Genomic DNA, 18615 nt, shown 5'->3' with positions numbered 1-18615 from the left:
ATTGCTAAGGTGAAAATTCTTAAAAGCGCGAAGATAATGTGGAAAGAATATGAAACCATATAGTAATAAGTTATTCTTATATAACGAAGTTTCATCTATAATCATTCAATTCTTAAATTGAAGTTGAAGTATTTAAACTTTTATAGATTCCATATATACTCTTGAAGAAATCCTTGAAAAAAAAATATCAAAGTTCATTGCATTCTTGATTTGCAATCTAACTAAGGAAAGATCAATCAGTTGTACGAGTACTCCGTATATCTTCACTAAGTAACGAAAATTTCTCAATCAACTAATCATATGAGCCTAAGTGACAAAAATATATCAATCAATCACAAGAGTCTTACAATCAATCAAAATTTTAATGAGATAATCTTTCGCTATAACATAAATTCATTATAAGTCATCAAACTATCTTATTAAATTTTCTCACAAACATCGATTACAAAGTTGTATATTTTCGTGTACAAATGAGCCACAAGGGCAGCATAAATTACAATCACAAAAAGAAAATTCAAACTTATATTAAGGGTATGTTCTCTTCAATTTATTTTCAATTCAGTTTCTAATTTTCTTCTCTCATAAAAATATAAAATATTCAGTTCAGCAAATGAGAACAGACACTAAATTATATACTTCGTACAAATCTTAGATCTTTGTCATTATGTCGAGACCTCATCGGATTAATCATCCGTAACTCGTCATAAATTCATAATTTACATCATGATGAGGGTAGGTGTTAGATGAACAAACAATTTGGATGATCCTTCCTCAGTCCCTCTCTATTTGAACCAAAGGAAAGACCCCACAAGTATTGACTAGTTCTTTTTGTATTTACTCAATAAAAAGTCTGTCAACCCCAAAAACCCATCAACTTGACACATTTACACAAACATACGCTCTCTTCTCTTTTTCCAAATTTTTCTTACTCTCTTTATTTTCAAATATCTTGCCCTCCTAACTAAATTGCAGGCCTGCTAAATTATTTTTTTTAATTGTTGGTAATAATAATACAAACAAAAATATTGTAATAAATATTTATATTTATTACTCTTACTCTTTATTTATTTATTAGTCGTCTCCCATATTATTCCCATTTTCAGACGGCCAAAAAAAAACAAATTTAATAATTAGTTCTTCTGAAACTACAAATTCCCCACTTTTTTTTTATAATTCAAATCAATTTTTGTTCATGTTTGAGTTGAGGGCCTCCAATTTCCACCGTCCTCCATCTTTTTAGGGTTTTATTCTTCTTTGTTCTTTCATGGGGTTTTGAATTTTAAATTTTGAATTCCTCATTTCAAGGTAAATTTTGTTTCTTTATTTTTTATTTATTCGTTTGTTTTAATTTATTTATTTCTTCTTGTTTGATTGTTTGTTTGTGGGTTTTATTGTGATGATGATTTTGGGTTTGACGATCAAATTTCTAATTTTTAATTGTTGGGTTTTTCTGAGTAGTAATACAACTGATCAATTTTTATTTTTTTGATATTAAAATCTTGGGTTCAAGTTTTTGTTTGTGATATTTCTTTTTAAATGTGATATGCCATTTTATAAGAGGTTTTTGTTTATCAAATTATCTGTGGTCCGTAATTTATTTATTATTTTAAAGTTAGAATGTTTAATGTTTTGCATTTTATGGCGTAGATTTTTTTGTAAAGTTTGTATTTTTTTTTCTTTCCTGTATTTATGAATTTTCAAACTTCATATATTTTGAAAATATAACATTTACGGAGTACTAAAAATAATTAAGAATTAACCTTATATCTTATTTGTAATTGTGAGCAAATAGTTTGTTTGAATTTCTGTTTATTGTAGATAAAAATAAAAATAAAAAAATAAAAAACTTATGCAAATAAGATGATTTCTATTTTAGTAGTTTTTACTTCCTAGCATAGTCTAAATTATAGCTGGATGATGGTTTGATTTACTTGAATAATTAGGCGTTTTGAAGTATGCGCTTTTATTTGCATAAGAATCTATATATGCTTGTCTTTATTTAGGATTTTGTTGTTGTGATGCATATTTTGAAAAAGCTTGATATTTAGGTCCTTCATTTTTTTTACTGATGTTTGCACTTGATGAAACAAAAAATAATCATGGGTTTTACTGTTACCTTAATTGTTGAACATTTTTGTGCTTTGTCTATTTGTAGACAAGGGATTAAAATCAGTCAACACATTTGAAGAGAGGAAAGCTGGTAACGGGTTTCGAACTGAGTGGAAATTTGTTGGTATGTAATCCTCATCCTTGTTTGCATTAACATGTTAAATCGCGTTTTTATGATTTCGGATAGAACTTAATTAGATGAAGGCCTTGAATAGTTGTATGGCTATTGTATAGGTTATATGTCAATGTGTTTGTACCTTGGCTTTAGATGTCAATAATAGGGTGTTTTTCTCCATCAAAAAAGTTTCTTCACTTGATTTAAGAACTTTTTAGCCCTGTACTTAATTTATGAGAGCTTATCACATTTGTGAATTGAGTTTCGGTACACTTATCTTTGCGAAATATAAGCCCCAAACTTAGCTTATTAGAACTTATATTTCCTGATATATTTTACTGAAAAGGAGTTGATGATTTGCAAAGAGTATTTACACACTATTTTACTGAAAAGGAATTGATGATATCATGATAACATTCTGTTTTGCTTTCAGATAGCTATTTGGCCTACAATATGGCTACTGGAAGTCCATATCTTGATGATGTGAGGGGGAAGCCTGAAGTTATCGACCCTCCCTCGACTGAGGATATGATTGATGTTGTAGAAAATGTGATGGATACTGCACAAACTACTGTTAAACCAAATCCAATTGTGTCTAGCAGTGTTTATGAGCTGCTGGAGTGCCCAGTGTGCCTAACTGCCATGTACCCTCCAATCCACCAGGTGAGGCTGCCTCTAGTGCTTCTTATGTGATGCTAAAGTACCAGAATATCCCAAGTTGGTTGAAAATTTTAAACTCATGCACTTGGATTTTCCATGTATTGCTCTCCCTGCTGCCTCTGTCTTAATTAAATATGATTCAGAAATTGTTTGATTGGGTTGGGGGCGAGGGGATAGGCGATGAAATCATTGACTGAGAGATAACTGCGAAATATATCTCATGATCGATATGCTCGTGTTGAAAGCTGATCTGGAGAAAAGATATATGTTGAGTATTAGTGTATTGCTGTATTAAGGATTTGTAAACAAGTTTTTCACTCATCTTCTAAAAAAAATTTGAAAACAAAGGTAGCACCTTCTTCTTTTATGCTGTCAGAAATTCCATTATTTGCTGTAGTGGCTATTCAAAGCCTACAGAGAAAATGAACAGCTTAGAAATTAAATAGTCTTAAGCAGATACTTGAAACTACTTTAGATTTCACTCATGTTAAGGGCAACTTTTCTGCTTTCTGGTGCACTCACATCCATTACAAGAATGAGATGAATCTTTCACTCTTTTCCATTACAACTTGCTCCAATTGCATCATTATAGTTCTCGGAAGTTAATTAAAAGGCAGCCCATTTCGTTGGGTTTGCACTAAAGAGTATTAATGTACTTATGCTAGTAGTTTAATCAGAGGTATAGATTGTCGCTTAACGAAAAACAAAAGTGTTGAATGCGAACTATGGTGATTTGGTTTATAAAGATTCTAGATCACTGTGCTCCATCTCTGCCTGGCCCCTTGCTCAGTAGTGTTTTTCTTTATTTGTCAAATGTTAGCTCTCCTTGATTTCTGCTTTCTCCTTCAAACTCTCTTGGTTCATAGTCCCTTACTCTCTAGTCCTTTTTTTTTTTGGGAATGAATAGTGTTTGGACAGTACTTTTGCCTTCATTTTGAAGCATTCCAGCTTGGTATGGCTCCTGTCTACATAGCTTTCTTACGATTCATGGGGGATGACAATAAGGGGCTGGTGGTTGTTAAATTCTGAGCATGACTCTTTCATGGTTTATATGTTTGTGCAATTTTCTGATTATTGTATCCTTTGTCATTGACGCAGTGCTCAAATGGCCACACAATATGTGCTAATTGCAAACCCAGGGTACACAACCGGTGCCCAACTTGCAGGCATGAACTTGGTAACATTAGATGCCTTGCCCTGGAGAAGGTGGCTGCATCCCTTGAACTTCCATGTAAATATCAAAGTTACGGATGTGTGGGCATATATCCTTACTATAGCAAGCTGAAGCATGAGTCTCAATGTTCCTTTAGACCCTATAGCTGTCCTTATGCTGGATCAGAATGCACTGTCATTGGTGATATCCCTTACCTGGTGGCCCACCTCAAGGAGGATCATAAAGTTGACATGCACAGTGGCAGTACATTCAACCACCGCTACGTGAAGTCAAATCCCCATGAGGTTGAAAATGCTACTTGGATGCTTACGGTAAGCATTTTCCAGATTGTGTACATCCATTTAAAATTTGGAATACTGAATAAAATAATCTGCTCACTCTGTTTTTCAAACATATCTTGACTCAAATTGTCTGAAGTGTCTATCTGAACTTAATTTGTCGGAAACAAGTCAAAATATGTTGTCATGTTGATGACAACACACCCTAAGCTATGTGGATTTGTTCAGTAGCAGATTGTATTCATCCACTGGTTTTTTAGTATCCAACTTTTGATTGAATCACAACTAGAATATACCTATGTTTATGCAAAAGTTAGCCTTACAATCACAGGGTTTTCCTCTTGTGTTAATATACCAATGCTTCCGTGAGTTAACAATTACCATAAAGTGAGAAGTTGAGATTAGTAGTTTAATATTTTTAAGTCATACAACAATTGACCACATATGACTTGAGTAAGAGAGAATGATTTGGGCCGTAAAGGGTTATTGCCCTCAATAAGTTGCTGATATTAATATGGAGTAGATAACTTTGCATGTGAGAGTTGAAAATTTAAATACTGAAAGGATTGTTTAGGAAGTGATGCATGTTTTGGAGAGCTTAGAATTTATTACTTTAAATAATAATATTGATAGCTTGATCATGTATTTGTCTTAATATTTTCTTTCCTATTTTTGCACTTCAGGTCTTCAGTTGCTTTGGACAGTACTTTTGCCTTCATTTTGAAGCATTCCAGCTTGGTATGGCTCCTGTCTACATAGCTTTCTTACGATTCATGGGGGATGACAATGAGGCAAAGAACTATAACTACAGCCTTGAGGTAGGAGGAAATGGAAGAAAGTTGTGCTGGCAAGGAGTGCCAAGGAGCATCAGGGATAGCCATCGCAAGGTCCGTGACAGCTTTGATGGCCTCATTATCCAGAGAAATATGGCACTTTTCTTTTCAGGCGGCGATAGGAAGGAATTAAAACTGAGGGTAACTGGTAGGATTTGGAAAGAACAGTGATTTAAGTTTTCTTGAAAGTCTTCCGTTAGAATTAGCTTCTCCTTGTAGTACCACTAGAAAAGTCTTCTGTTCGTGTATTTTCGTGTGTGTAAAATGGCAAACTCTCTTTGCTGGCCTATGCATCAAATACATGGCTGAGACAAGGTTATGTTGTTCATGTGAAAAGTGTTGAATCCTATCTTCTTTTTTTTTTTTTTTTTTTTTTGGCAAAATGTCAAATATGCTTCATTTTTGTGTGTGGATCGACGTGAAAAACATATTTGGCAGCTCACAGGATTATTCCTAATTTAGGGATGGCCTTATGAATGGTTAAGCTGGTTTTTAGAAGATGAACCATTGACAAGAGAAAGCCAGGATATATCCTTTGCTTTTAGCAGATACTCCTCGTACAATATTAGCAATGGTGATAGTTAAAGAAAGTTAGGAGTATGATTTGCACTGTGCCTATCCTGGTTACGTATAAAATTTTATTTAACAGGTTTGCCAATCTTTGTAAAAATGCTAGTTTTTTGCACAAATCATCAAACAACCTGGTACACAAATGACACTACACTGATACAGTCAAGCAGGGCATTTGCCACTGTAAGACGAGACGTTTGTTATACAAGTACATGATACAGGCAAGCAGGGCATTTGCCACTGTAAGATGAGCGCGTTTACTAAACACGAAACTTCGTTGGTGCATACAGCTTTATAATACACAACTTTATAATACGGACGCCGGATATTCGAGTTGCATCACTTGCATGGATTAGGCAACTGGTTTCAAGCAACAAGCCAAATTGCCTACTTACAAGTTGCACTAATTTTTAATGTTAGAGATCACTGAATGTTGAAAGCATATTAAACAATGTCATCAGAAGAATTAATGCAAGGATGCTTTGACACTTGAATCAGTGATTCATTACATCTAGGATAGCCGGATAGGGCAAGGCAGCTGCAGAGGAAACATTCAATTACTAGTGTTAAAACGTAAAATGCCAAATTTCATAAACAGTACAGCTCCTATATTCCTAACAATTTCCAACACTCAACAGTTGTGTAACTATAAAGTAATATTTAAATTTAAATTTAACTTGGCTTAGGCATTTGTGTACAAAGACAACTAGTCTTTTAACTATAATACTTCTTAAAAAAAAAAAGGAGTAATAAAAAGTCGATAATAAAAATTATCTATAATAATTCTAACAAGACTTCACGTGACAAGTATATGCATCAACTAAAAAAATACCGGAATACTTTATATGGGATCGTTAGTTATATGTGTACTCTGTATTACTTATATATATGTGATATTTCAAAAGATACCTTTCTATGGCACCAATACTAAGCATTTGCATCGTTAAGCAAGCCCATTTATCTCTTTCCTTTCCTCCTTCCTCCACCTTACTTCCCATTGTCTTTACACTCTTGTCATTCTTATTACATTGTTTTTATTTACCACATTGCACAAGCATAAGAGCACCCACAATGGGGCTCATCCTTTTTATGTTTTTTGTGAAGTTAGAGGATGAGGATTGTTGTAGAACTTTTTAAGAGGATCCTCAATTAAAGAGGATGATGGTGGATCTTCTATAGATGGAGGATGAAGGTGCATTGGCTCAAGAGCCAAGTTTTGGGTGGAATTGTGGGGGTGGGTGACACGTGAGGAGAGATAAGGGATTTTTTTTTAAAAAAAAAAAACATAAACATGCATCTATAATTATTCGACACTTGGCAATGCTATTTTTGTAAAAAATAGGAGAGAGAAGAGGAGGATGAGAAAGAGGATCCTTAATTGATGTGGGGGAAATAGAGGATGAAAAATAGTTAAAATGATGAATTTAGTGAAAAGTGGGGTATATGAAAGAGAAAATGAGGTGTCAAAACAAGAATAAAAGATAGAGTATATTAGAGGATGAGGATGTTATTGCCCATGCTCTAAATGAGGAGTCACTTTGAAAACATTTATCGCAAAGATTGTAGATGCTCTAAGTGCTTTATTGTGTGGGTCTCTAGGAATGCATCCTTGTAATCAAGTCTATACAAAACTTGAACTTTTCGTGACTACACAACCAAAACCGACATGAATGCAAAGTACAAAGTTACTCCAAGACAAGTTTGAGATGAGAAAAACACGAAACCAACCTGAACACGAACATTTTACATGATGTTTGATAAATTTTGTGAATCCTATGAATATGAACAGCACCCATATACTCAAATTGCCAGCTCTACTTACAGAAAGGCACCCAATCTGCATAATCATGGAGTAAATTCTTGCCCTAATTTTTGTTACAGATTGATCTACATAGCTATATTTTACCCATCAATTGAGATAAAATTGCAGTAGCCTGAATTATTAAACTTTTACTTTTTTGCAAACTCAAATATAGAATACATGGGGCGCAATTTGTCCAAGGATTATGCAGCACTCAAGAATAGCGGCTCAATACCATCATTCTAAAATACAAAGAGAATCACAATAACTCAAGCCAGATCAAAAGCCTAACGGCCCTAACTAGAATACATTTGAACCCTATAGTTGAACCATCGGTGTAGACCTATTCAGATCTTCCCTTGAACAAAGTTACAGGTTATTGGAAAAGTCAGGCCATCACAATGCAAAACTGAGAAAGTCCAAGCAGACTTGTTTGATTTACGTACATTTCGCCAAATATGCATTCCAACCTTGGACTCGGTATTCACGAGCAGCCTCTCCAGGATTTGCTGCTTTAATGATTCCACGACCAACAATTATCATGTCACTGCCTCTGTCATAGATAACCTGCAATAATGTAGCCAGTTTAATTCAAATATAAAGCAGCCTGGTAAACGGTATGCAACATGCATAGATTTTTTTTTAGCAAGAATAGTCCTGCTTTCAGCATCTAAATTTGCATGTACTTTTAAAATCAGTATGACCTGAATTATTTTACCCATATTGAATTCTATAACTAATTTAGTGAATCAATACTACCTAAATGACTTTGAACAGGTACATCAACCTGGGTCCTACAACTATATATCAGAGTATTAGACCACAAGTCCACAATTGGAGTAACAGTTTAGCATTTCTGATGGTATTTGAACTATCTGTATTCTGTTCCCAGAAATAAGGAGTAACAAGAAAGAATCATACTGAGTGTGGAGTGTTGTACTGTTGGCCAAGAGCATCACCACCAGAAACCATTTGAACTCCAGGTGTAGCATGAATTAGGGATGGATTCAAAGGTCCACATTTCCAAGATGCCGGATTAACTGAGATGAAGCCTATGACAAAATCTGAGTGATCCTCGGCAATCTTTGCAGCTGCCGCTGTGTAATCTCCTGTTGCAAGATTACCAGCAGAGCTCATTTCAGCCAACAACAAGAGGCCCCTACCACGAGGTAAACCCTGAAATTCAGCAGGGGAATGATTATTGACAAATGTTTATCAATTCAGAAAAGATGAATGTTTTAAATGAATTAATCTGTAAGGCATACCTTCAACTTAAGACCATCCACAATCCCAGGGCCTGAGATGATGTGAGCATTAATTATGTCAGCCCAATCCAAGATGCGGTAGACACCTCTGAAACAAGCAAAGTGGTAAACTCAGAGGAGTCTAGAGACAAGATGATAAACACTGTGAGAATGTGAGATAGAGAAATTGGAACAATATGATCTCTTACCCTTCATACTGCATAGTTACGGTGTTGCCAATGTCAGCAAATTTGCGATCCTCAAAAATAAGGAAATTGTGCTTGTCTGCAATCTGTCAAGTTCAGTTGCCAATGTGACAAAACAGTTGCTTAAGAAACATATAATGACACAGAATTCAAAATATATCTTAAAAAAATTTAGCACCAGAAATATGGAAACCAGCATTGGAGAATCTTGGAGATGTTGCCGAAACAAATTAAAAACAAATTAAATTAAAGCAGGTTGTCTCTTTATCAACAGAAGCACCAAAAGCTTCAATATGTCAGACTACAAGAATCTAGAGGTCTATAAGCACAGACATGCAGTCCAAATAAATGTGGTTCACACCAACAAAGTAGTAACATAAGTAGTTGACAGCAGAGTTAGCCGATTGATTTATACGAAGTACATGGCAGCAAATCTGTAGAAGGGGGTTTGTTGGGGGTTGGGGGCGGCAAATTAAAATGAAGGATAAAGATATGATCATAACATACCGATCGAAGTTTTGAACCAAAGTCTGGGGTGAAATCAGGTAATATATCAACATGAGTCTTCAACAAACAGATTTCTGGTCCAACCTGCAACAAAATGTGCAAACAGGTTAAGTCAAATCAAAATGTATACAGAAAAATGATTCAGAGCACGGCCTTTGACATTGCATACTAGGAAGAAATCAGCACCATTAAGTCTTGAAAAATAAAGGGAAAGCAAGCCAAGCATATTGGGAAATTCATGAGTTCTTAGTTGACATTTGTTAATGATTTAATAATACAACCACCATACACAAGTACTATAAGAACCAACATCTCCCCTGACCTGAGTAAACCTTATAAAGTTTTGGAGGTAAGCATCATGTATGCATGTCCTAAATATGATACGGGTTCATGTTAATGTCACACTTAGGTCCAACCGTCCAAAGAACAATGTTGCCCCTGCCCTATGTTGCTTCGACTCCAAAATTAAATTCAAGAACATATGTATGGACATTTGACACAGTGACACTTCAATTTGAACCAAACCATGAAACTTTGTATCAAATTTCCGAGTGGTGGCAATATGACAAGTCCAAGTAAAATAGCCTGTTTCCACTAAAATATTTCAGCTAAAAGTTATTCAAGTTACTGATTAGAAAAATCGTGAAATGTTCAATTTTTTGCAAGGAGGGAAACCAACACGAAACGGTTCAGCACTTTCATCAGAGTTCTACAACAGATAATCCTTTTAAGTTAAGTTTGAACTGCTAGGGACCAAGAAGAGAGGATAAATTTATCTGCCACCAAAAAAGATGTTCATCACGGTTGAATATGAACTAATTCCTAGTGTTGTACAAATGCACCATACTTTAACATGCCATCCAATGAGAAGAAACTTGGGTGCTAGCTCTAAAGTTTAATGTATGTAATAGCAAGAAAAATTCACCTTATCAGCCATGTCAAGTAACTCAGCAGCTGTACCAACATCAGCAGCCAAGCACAAATTGGTCTCCTTCTTTACCATTATCTCAAACAATTTCCTACCAGTCTCATTCTTAGCTAACTTAGCCCTCTCCTCGTAACCCATCTTCGATCCTCCAACCTTCTCCTTCACCACACTCGGCACAGATACCTTCTTATTCTCCTCCAAGAACTTCAACACCATCTTCTCCGTTTCTTCCTCCACCTTACCCAACCTCCTCAAAACTCCAACCATCTCACTCAGCTTCAACAATGAGTGCAATCTTATCCCATTTTCGGCCAAATTTTCTCTTCCTCCCTGTTCCCTGCAAATGCAAAGTTACCAACATCCATCTCCATCAGCCATCAACCAAAAAGTTCTCAAATTTAATAAAGCATAGTATTAATTTCAAATTTTATCAACATTTCACATAAATACTAATCAAATCAATCCAGAAAAAATCAATAAACATTGGAAATCGAATCAGCTTTAAGGTCAATCACTATACATTTGGGTGTAACATACAAGATGTGCAACAAGTTAAAGTGATAAGTGGACAACATAACTTCTACTATACACCCGAGTGTACCATGAGTTAAAATCGATACTAAAGCGCTCACTTATCCATTAAAATTGGAAATTAAATTAGTTTAAGGTATATCAATCCCCATAATACACCCGGGTGTACCATACATGCGGCATAAAATGTTCAATTTTATCTATGCCTACGTTAATTTCTATTATACACCCGATTGTACCACGAAATAAAAATCGCTCACCTATCAATCAAAACAACAGCGTCAGTGACAACAAGACCAGAATCTCTCAAAGGAGCAGCAGTCTCAAGAACAGAAGCACCACTAGTAACAAGGTCTTCAATAATGAGGCAAGTTTGCGAAGCCTGAAAAACCCCTTCAATAAGCTTACCAGTACCATAAGCCTTAACCTCTTTCCGGCGCATAAGCATGGGGATATCATTAGCGACGGAGACGACGGTGGCGATGGGAAGCGCGGTGTAAGGAACGCCGCAGATGACATCGAAGGTCGCCGGAGGAGAGGCGGCGGCGACGGCGGAGATTAGGGTTTGGGAGATTTGAGAAAGGAGAGAAGGGTATGATACGATTAAGCGAAGGTCGATGTAAACTGGGGAAGTAATGCCGGATTTGAGCTTGAAATTGCCGAATTTGACGGCGGAAATTTCGTGGAGTTTGAGTATTAGGGACTCCATTGATGAGGAAGTTGCCGCCATTGATGGTGGTGGAGTTGAGCAGAGGAAAGGGGAAAAAGAGTGAGTGTGAATAAGAATATGTTCGTTTTAAGTGGGAAGTGCGGCTGAAAGGAGATGATTCGGAAAGTAGACGAGGGCTAGGGAGTAGTACTGTAGTAGTGTACTGATCCACTAAAAGACAAAATGGTTATTTTCGGTTTACGAGAATCCGTATATATCGAGTGTATTGTACGATAAAATTTTCATTTAAAGCACAAGTTGCATCTAACATTCTAACACCGTAGTTGGTGTAGACTAAGAATAGTGGTAAGGTTTGCTTCTCACAACCATGAGGTTGTGGAATCAAACCCTACTAGAGGGCTAGGAAGTAGTTTTGCACTAGTATACTGATCCACTAAATTACTAAAAGGCAAAATGGTTATTTTCGATTTACGAGAACTTGTATATAACGAGTGTATTGTTTGAGTATAAAACGATTTTTATGTATATGCATTGCAAGTTTACAATCACATACAGAGTACAATATTCTTAATCCTTGTTTGGGAATTGATCAAAGTTCACAAGTCTTTTAAGGTGTTTTCAAAATTGATACCTACTAGAGCTTCTAGCTAAAGAAGAGTTTATTGTTATGTTAGTTGTTTAGCTAGTGATGACATGTTAATCATTCACTTTTATGTGCTATTTTTGTGTGTTATGTTTATTGTGCTCCCTCCAAACCTTTAGCCATTATAGAGTGATTATGCTTTATATATCAATGTTGCTCTCCTTCTTCAAAAAAAAAAAAAAAAAAATAGAATCTCTCCTCGTATCCTTTTTTTTTTTTTTTGAGAAAATGCAAAAAATTTATTAAACGCAACAATTACACGGAGGCTATTAAGCCCCTAGGCAAATGTCGTATCCTTCTTCTTTATTTGAAAGTTAGCATATAAAGTGGACTTGACAAGACGAGTTGAATTAGAGGTGTTATTAATTTACCAAACAATGGATAAATTTTGATGCAAGAGTTTTATAAAACAAGCTAAGTATTGGTATGTGTATTGACTATAGAGCAATGAAGTCAAGGACAAGCGTGGTAGTGTCTAATCTGTCAAAATCACCATGGGCTTTTTATGTTATACTACCCAAGCTCGAGATGCTTCCTCAAGGACATAAAATAGCAACAAGGAGAGCCTTTTGGCTAGCTGCACTTCTTGCCCTCAATGCAATGTTGTGGGCCTTGTGGCTAACTTCCTCTAGACTTATAGTAATCATCAAGACAACAAACACCACGGCTAGACCATGGCTTGGCTGAATTTTGGATTGATTTTGGCTGAACTCAAACTTTCAAAGACTTCCAACCAAATTGGGATTGTACCTTTAATCGGGGAGTGGGGTAGAATCGAATCGATAAAATTGAATCGTAGAATCGTACGATTACGAAATTGTAAAATTAGGCTTCAAAATGTAACTAATGACTACATACATAATTTTCAAGCAATAAGATGATGATCATATATCTTTAATCAATGAGCTGGGATTTTGTTAAATATTTATTGATATCTTTGACCACACTTTTTTCCTTCTTAGCTTATTTCCTTTTTTTGTTTAGGTTATTTTAGATTTTAACACCTCACAAAAACACGAAAATTGATTGTAACACCCCCATAAAAAAATTGATTTTAACACCAGATAAATTTCCAAAAAATTGGTATTACCACCACTTAACGGTTTCCATCCAAAAATTCTGTTAAGTGTGGCCCACATTAACACGTGTCAGCATTTTATTTGTTAAAAAAAAAGAGAAATTAAAAAAAAAACCTAAAACTACCCAGCCACCACTACAGCACCACCCCTGCGCCACCGTCGGCTTCCCCCCAACTCACCACAGCCCTCCTCAAAACCACCACCCGTGTCGCACCACCACCCCCAACCCACCTTAACACTCCCCCTCCCTTTCCCGTAACCGTAACGCCCCCAAAAACCAACAAACCCAAAACCCTCGTTCCCCCTAAATGGCCACGAATCCGGCCTTAAAAGGGCAAAATCGTCCGGTTAAGGCCACTAATCCCTAAAACCGGCCAATTTCGGCCATTTTTGGCCAGATTCGTGGCCGTTTTGGGGAACAAGGGTTTTGGGTTTGGTGGTTTTTGGGGGCGATACGGTTGCGGGAAAGGGAGGGGGAGGGTTCAGGTGGGTTAGGGGTGGTGGTGCGACACGGGTGGTGGTTTCGTGGAGGGATGTGGTGAGTTGGGGGAAGCCGGCGGTGGCGCGGGGGTGGTGCTGTGGTGGTGGCTGGGTAGTTTTAGGTTTTTATTCTTTTTCTTTTTTTTTATTTTTTTATTTATTTTTTTGGCCACTAATAACACGACACGTGGCTTATGGACCCACATAACGGATTCCTAAACAGAATCAGTTAAGTGGTGGTAATATCAAATTTTTAGAAATTTATCTGGTGTTAAAATCCATTTTTTTATGGGGGTGTTAAAATCAATTTTTGCGTTTTTGTGAGGTGTTAAAATCTAAAATTTCCTTTTGTTTAAGTGAAGTCACATATTCTTTTTACAAAACAATATGAGAGTATCTTTTTAAAAAAAACTCCCTTGAAAGAGAGGGACGATACTACCTCATGAGAAAGGTTTCCCTACCTTGTGAGAGAGGTTTTTCTGGTAACAATGGCTGAAGACCTAGCAAACCAGTGTTCAAGATTACGAATTTTCGATCAGGAGAATGAAATTGTGGATGTTGGTGAGGTTGATGTTGAGGAGTCAGAGGAACGCGTTGCCCTAATGTTGGTGGGTAAATTAATCACAGATCGTAGTTACAATTTCGATGCTTTCAAGCGGACTATGTCGCAAGCATGGTCAGTATCGAAAAAAGTTGTGATCCGAGTTATCGGAACAAACCTTTTTGCCTTTCAATTCTTTAATTGGAGGGATCGGGAGAAAGTCCTTGAGGGTCGACCATGGTGCTTTGAAAATAACTTGCTTGCTTTGAGTGAGGTCGCAGGAGATGAACAGCCGTCAAACGTAAAGCCAACTCACTCTCCCTTCTGGGTACGGATCGAGAATTTACCCTTCAATAAGCATTCTCATGGAGTTGTTTAAGCAATTACAACTTCGATGGGAGAGCTTATGGAAATTGAGCAAGATGACCTTGGACTTGATAAATTTAGAAGAGTTAGATTAAACCTTGATATATCGAAACCTTTGCGGCGATTCATAAATATCAAGGGGAAGGATGGACGAGTGATTCAAATCGGCCTGAAATATGAACGGTTGTCGTTCTTTTTCCTCATGTGTGGAGTTATTGGCCATAGGGAGAGAGATTGTTTTAATTGCCTTGATGAAGAACAGAGTCAAGGCTTGGGTTGGAGCCTTCGCCTTCGTGATACTCCGCGCAAGGGAAGACAGAAGCTGCTTGAGGAATTTGAGGAAATTAAAGATTGTAGAAGAGCTCTTTTTGTTTCTAAGCCTGAAGCAACCAGCAAGGAATGCAATAAAAAAAACTATAAGCGAACAGAAAGAGGTTGAACAGGTGTCAGAAGACTCTTCCATTCAGCCTCTTCCTAGTGATTTAAAATCACTCCCTGCTACTGTAAGTAATGTACTGCTGTCCCTTTCAATTATGAATGATGAACTGGTATGTGGAAAATCCCCTAAGACAAATTTGACCCCTGATTTTGAGAGCTCTGTTTCTGTCGAGCCTTTTTTGTTTGTGTCCACTGATTCAAAAAAAGGAATGGCTAGGAAAGGTGTTAAGCTTAAAAATGAGGGTGTTGGAGGTAGTGGTAGTAAAGAGGGAGTTGGAGGCAGTAAGTGTGGGAAAAGGAAGGAATGTTCAAAGGATGATGAGATGGATGTTGATGAGGGGTTTAAAAACAAGCTCGTGTACATAGTACATTGGCTATTAATAAAGTAGCGGGAGTTGGAATGACCCAACCCCGCGAACAACAATGAATCTTCTATGCTGGAACTGTCGAGGGGTGGGCAATCCTCGGGCAGTCAAAGCACTTAAAAGATGGTGCTCTCATATGCCCCGGAAATACTCTTTATTTCCGAAACAAAAATAAATAAGATTGAGTTTGAGAAACTCAAAGATAAATTGGGTTTCGATTGTGCGATTGGAGTAAGTAGCATTGGATCGGATTGGCTGGAGGATTATGTTTGTTCTGGAAAGGTAGCTCTATTGACTTTTCTTTCGTCTCTATGTCCCAAAACCATATTTGCGGAAATGTTAAAGAGCATAATGGGAATTCTTTGAGGTTCGTCGGACTATACGGTTGGCCTGAGTCTGGTAATAAAAAGAAAACTTGGCATCTTCTTCGTGAATTATGTGTGTCCTTTAAGGGGCCTATTCTAATAGGGGGCGACTACAACGAGATTTTGAGCTGTGAAGAGAAAGAGGGGGGCACTGATTCGGAAATTGATGATTTTTGGGCTGCTCTTGAAGACTGTAATTTGAGGGACCTTGGATACCATGGGCAATGGTATACTTGAAAGAGAAGTCTAACCGAAAAAACTCTAATTTGGGAACGCCTTGATAGATTTTGCGGGAATGAAGAGTGGTGCGGCTTATTCCCAGAAGCAACAGTTGAGCATTTAGTGCGTATCAAGTCCGATCACTCACCTATTCTTGCTAGACTAAAGAGACCTAAAAAGAAGCGCAATAGGGGTAATAAAAACTTTAAGTTTGAAACCGCTTGGCTTCTTGATAGTTCTTGTGAAGGTGATGTTCGTGCAGCGTGGGGGGGTTCTGATGGTCGCCCCATAGCTGAAAGACTGGAATGTTTGCTGTCTTCTTTAAGGGTGTGGGGTAGAAAAAAATTTGAAAACTTGGACAGGCAAATAGATGACACAAAGAAGGATTTATGAGAAGTGCAGATTGGGGCTGATACGGATGAAAACCTTACTCTTTGTTCGGAATTGGAAGCAAATCTTGATGAGCACGAGAAAACAGGAGGCATATTGGTATCTTCGATCGAGGGTTTCTGAAATTAGAGATGGGGATCGTAATACAAAATATTTTCATTACAAGGCATCCCAAAGACGGAGTCGAAATGAGATTAAGGGTCTTCTTGATGCGAATGGGGTCTGGAAGGAGGAGGAAGAGGATTTCAAAAATACTGCTCAAGATTTTTATTCGAATCTGTTCACTTCTATGAGGCCGTCCCTAGGTGATTGTGACCGAGTGTTGGATGCATTGACTCCAAAAATTTCAGAAGAAAATAATACTTTTCTGACTCGACCCTTTAGCAAGGATGAGATATATGCAACCATATGTGCGATGCACCCCTGCAAAGCTCCGGGACCTGACGAACTTCATGCTATTTTCTATCAGAGATTTTTCCAAGTGATGGGGGATGATGTGTTCAATCATGTTAGTGGCATTCTGCATGGTACGTACTCTCATAATACGAACATTGCCTTAATCCCGAAGATTAAGTCCCCCACTTCCTTGTCTGAGTTTCGACCTATTGCTTTGTGTAATGTGCTATACAAAATTTCTTCAAAGGCTATTGTGATGCGTTTGAAATCAATTTTATCGGATGTCATCTCGGAAAATCAGAGTGCTTTTGTGCCTGGAAGACTTATTATTGACAATGCCTTGATTGCTATGGAAATTTTTCATACTATGAAAAAGCGGAGTAAGGGGAAGAAAGGTACAATTGCATTGAAGTTGGACATGAGCAAAGCCTATGACAGGGTAGAATGGTTCTTTCTGGAACTGTTGTTGACGAAGATGGGTTTTGCAGAGAGTTGGGTTTGAATTGTGATGGATTGTGTTTCGACGGTCTCTTACTCCTTTATAATTAATCGAAATGTGGTGGGTTCGGTTGTTCCATCTAGGGGTCTAAGGCAGGGGGATCCCTTGTCTCCCTACCTTTTTATTATGGTGGTGGATGCCTTCTCGGCTCTTATTGAGAAGGCCTCGGATCACAGGCTTGTTCATGGTGCGGGGGCTAGCCGGAGAGGACCAAAAATCTCTCATCTCTTTTTTGCTGACGACAGTTTGCTTTTTGCAAGGGCCACCCGAGAGGAATGCTCCAAGATAGTTGATATACTAAACATTTACGAAGTAGCTTCCGGGCAGAAAATTAACTACGAAAAGTCGGAGGTCTCCTTTAGCAAAGGCGTCGAAAGTTCAAAGCAGGAAGAGTTGGCGGATTTACTGAAGATGAGGCTTGTGAACAAACACGAAAAAAATTTAGGCAGTCCCACTGTTATTGGCAGGTCAAAGAGAATGGTGTTTGCAGCTTTGAAAGACAGGATTTGGAAGAAATTGCAGGGGTATAAGGAGAAACTTTTGTCGAGAGCAGGGAAGGAGATTCTAATTAAGTCAGTTATACAATTATTCCGACTTACTTGATGGAGTCTACAGAATTCCTAATGGAGTTATAGATGATCTTCGTTCACTTACGGCAAAAATTTTTTGGGGTAACTCGGATAGCAGGAGAAGGATACACTGGATAAATTGGGATGCTTTGTGAAAACCAAAATGTTTGGGTGGAATGGGCTTTCGAGACTTGGGGGTGTTCAATGAGGCTCTCTTAGGGAAGTAGGCATGGAGGCTCATCTTCAAACCCGATTCTCTATTTGGGCATGTGATGAAGGGAAAATACTATCCGAACTCTGATTTTCTGAATTCTTCTCTTGGTCTAAATGGTAGTTATTCGTGGAGAAGTATTTGGGGTTCGAAATCTCTTGTGAAGGAGGTTCTAATCTGGCGAGTTGGTGATGGTACAAAAATTAACATTTTCGAAGATCCTTGATTAGCTGACGATAAGGGAAGGTTTGTACTGACCCCTCCTGTTTCGGGGTTTTCTGATGTCCTGCGGGAGAGTTACAATTCCGAGACTGGAACCGGACGCCTGTACCTGCAAAATAACGGAGACTCCTGGGAGCTCCGCCTCCAACGGTCAAGTTAGTACTTGATTAAGGAGTAATTAATGCGGAAATTAAAGTAATAAGGTC

General features: G+C 37.4%; 2 protein-coding genes across 2 annotated transcripts; one reads left to right on the top strand and one right to left on the bottom strand.

Annotated features, from left to right (window-relative positions):
• The first annotated feature begins 860 nt into the window (after positions 1 to 860).
• On the top strand, positions 861 to 5578 carry LOC110716297 (E3 ubiquitin-protein ligase SINAT5-like). Its single transcript, XM_021894912.1, has 5 exons — positions 861 to 1305; positions 2156 to 2233; positions 2658 to 2887; positions 3983 to 4369; positions 5020 to 5578. The coding sequence occupies exons 3-5, from the start codon at positions 2678 to 2680 to the stop codon at positions 5338 to 5340; spliced, it is 918 nt and encodes a 305-aa protein (XP_021750604.1). The 5' UTR covers positions 861 to 1305; positions 2156 to 2233; positions 2658 to 2677; the 3' UTR covers positions 5341 to 5578.
• Positions 5579 to 7652: 2074 nt separating this feature from the next.
• LOC110716288 (uridine 5'-monophosphate synthase-like) lies at positions 7653 to 11805 on the bottom strand. The gene is made up of 7 exons (XM_021894902.1): positions 11217 to 11805; positions 10423 to 10762; positions 9498 to 9581; positions 8994 to 9076; positions 8806 to 8893; positions 8462 to 8716; positions 7653 to 8107 (listed from the first exon to the last, which is right to left on the bottom strand). The coding sequence occupies exons 1-7, from the start codon at positions 11684 to 11686 to the stop codon at positions 7979 to 7981; spliced, it is 1449 nt and encodes a 482-aa protein (XP_021750594.1). The 5' UTR covers positions 11687 to 11805; the 3' UTR covers positions 7653 to 7978.
• Positions 11806 to 18615: the final 6810 nt, after the last annotated feature.

Source organism: Chenopodium quinoa, unplaced genomic scaffold, assembly GCF_001683475.1.
Source record: "Chenopodium quinoa cultivar QQ74 unplaced genomic scaffold, ASM168347v1, whole genome shotgun sequence".
NCBI classification, from domain to species: Eukaryota; Viridiplantae; Streptophyta; class Magnoliopsida; order Caryophyllales; family Amaranthaceae; genus Chenopodium; species Chenopodium quinoa.
This window is presented reverse-complemented; position numbering and strand designations above follow the sequence as displayed.

Excerpts from the sequence above, each read along its gene's own strand:
- LOC110716297 (XM_021894912.1), top strand. The coding sequence starts at position 2,678 with ATGGCTACTGGAAGTCCATATCTTGATGATGTGAGGGGGAAGCCTGAA. Across the intron at positions 2,888-3,982 it reads TGTACCCTCCAATCCACCAG|TGCTCAAATGGCCACACAAT; the intron begins GTGAGGCTGCCT and ends TCATTGACGCAG. Across the intron at positions 4,370-5,019 it reads ATGCTACTTGGATGCTTACG|GTCTTCAGTTGCTTTGGACA; the intron begins GTAAGCATTTTC and ends TTTGCACTTCAG.
- LOC110716288 (XM_021894902.1), bottom strand. The coding sequence starts at position 11,686 with ATGGCGGCAACTTCCTCATCAATGGAGTCCCTAATACTCAAACTCCAC. Across the intron at positions 10,763-11,216 it reads GCTGTTGTTTTGATTGATAG|GGAACAGGGAGGAAGAGAAA; the intron begins GTGAGCGATTTT and ends TTGCATTTGCAG. Across the intron at positions 8,894-8,993 it reads GTAACTATGCAGTATGAAGG|AGGTGTCTACCGCATCTTGG; the intron begins GTAAGAGATCAT and ends TGCTTGTTTCAG.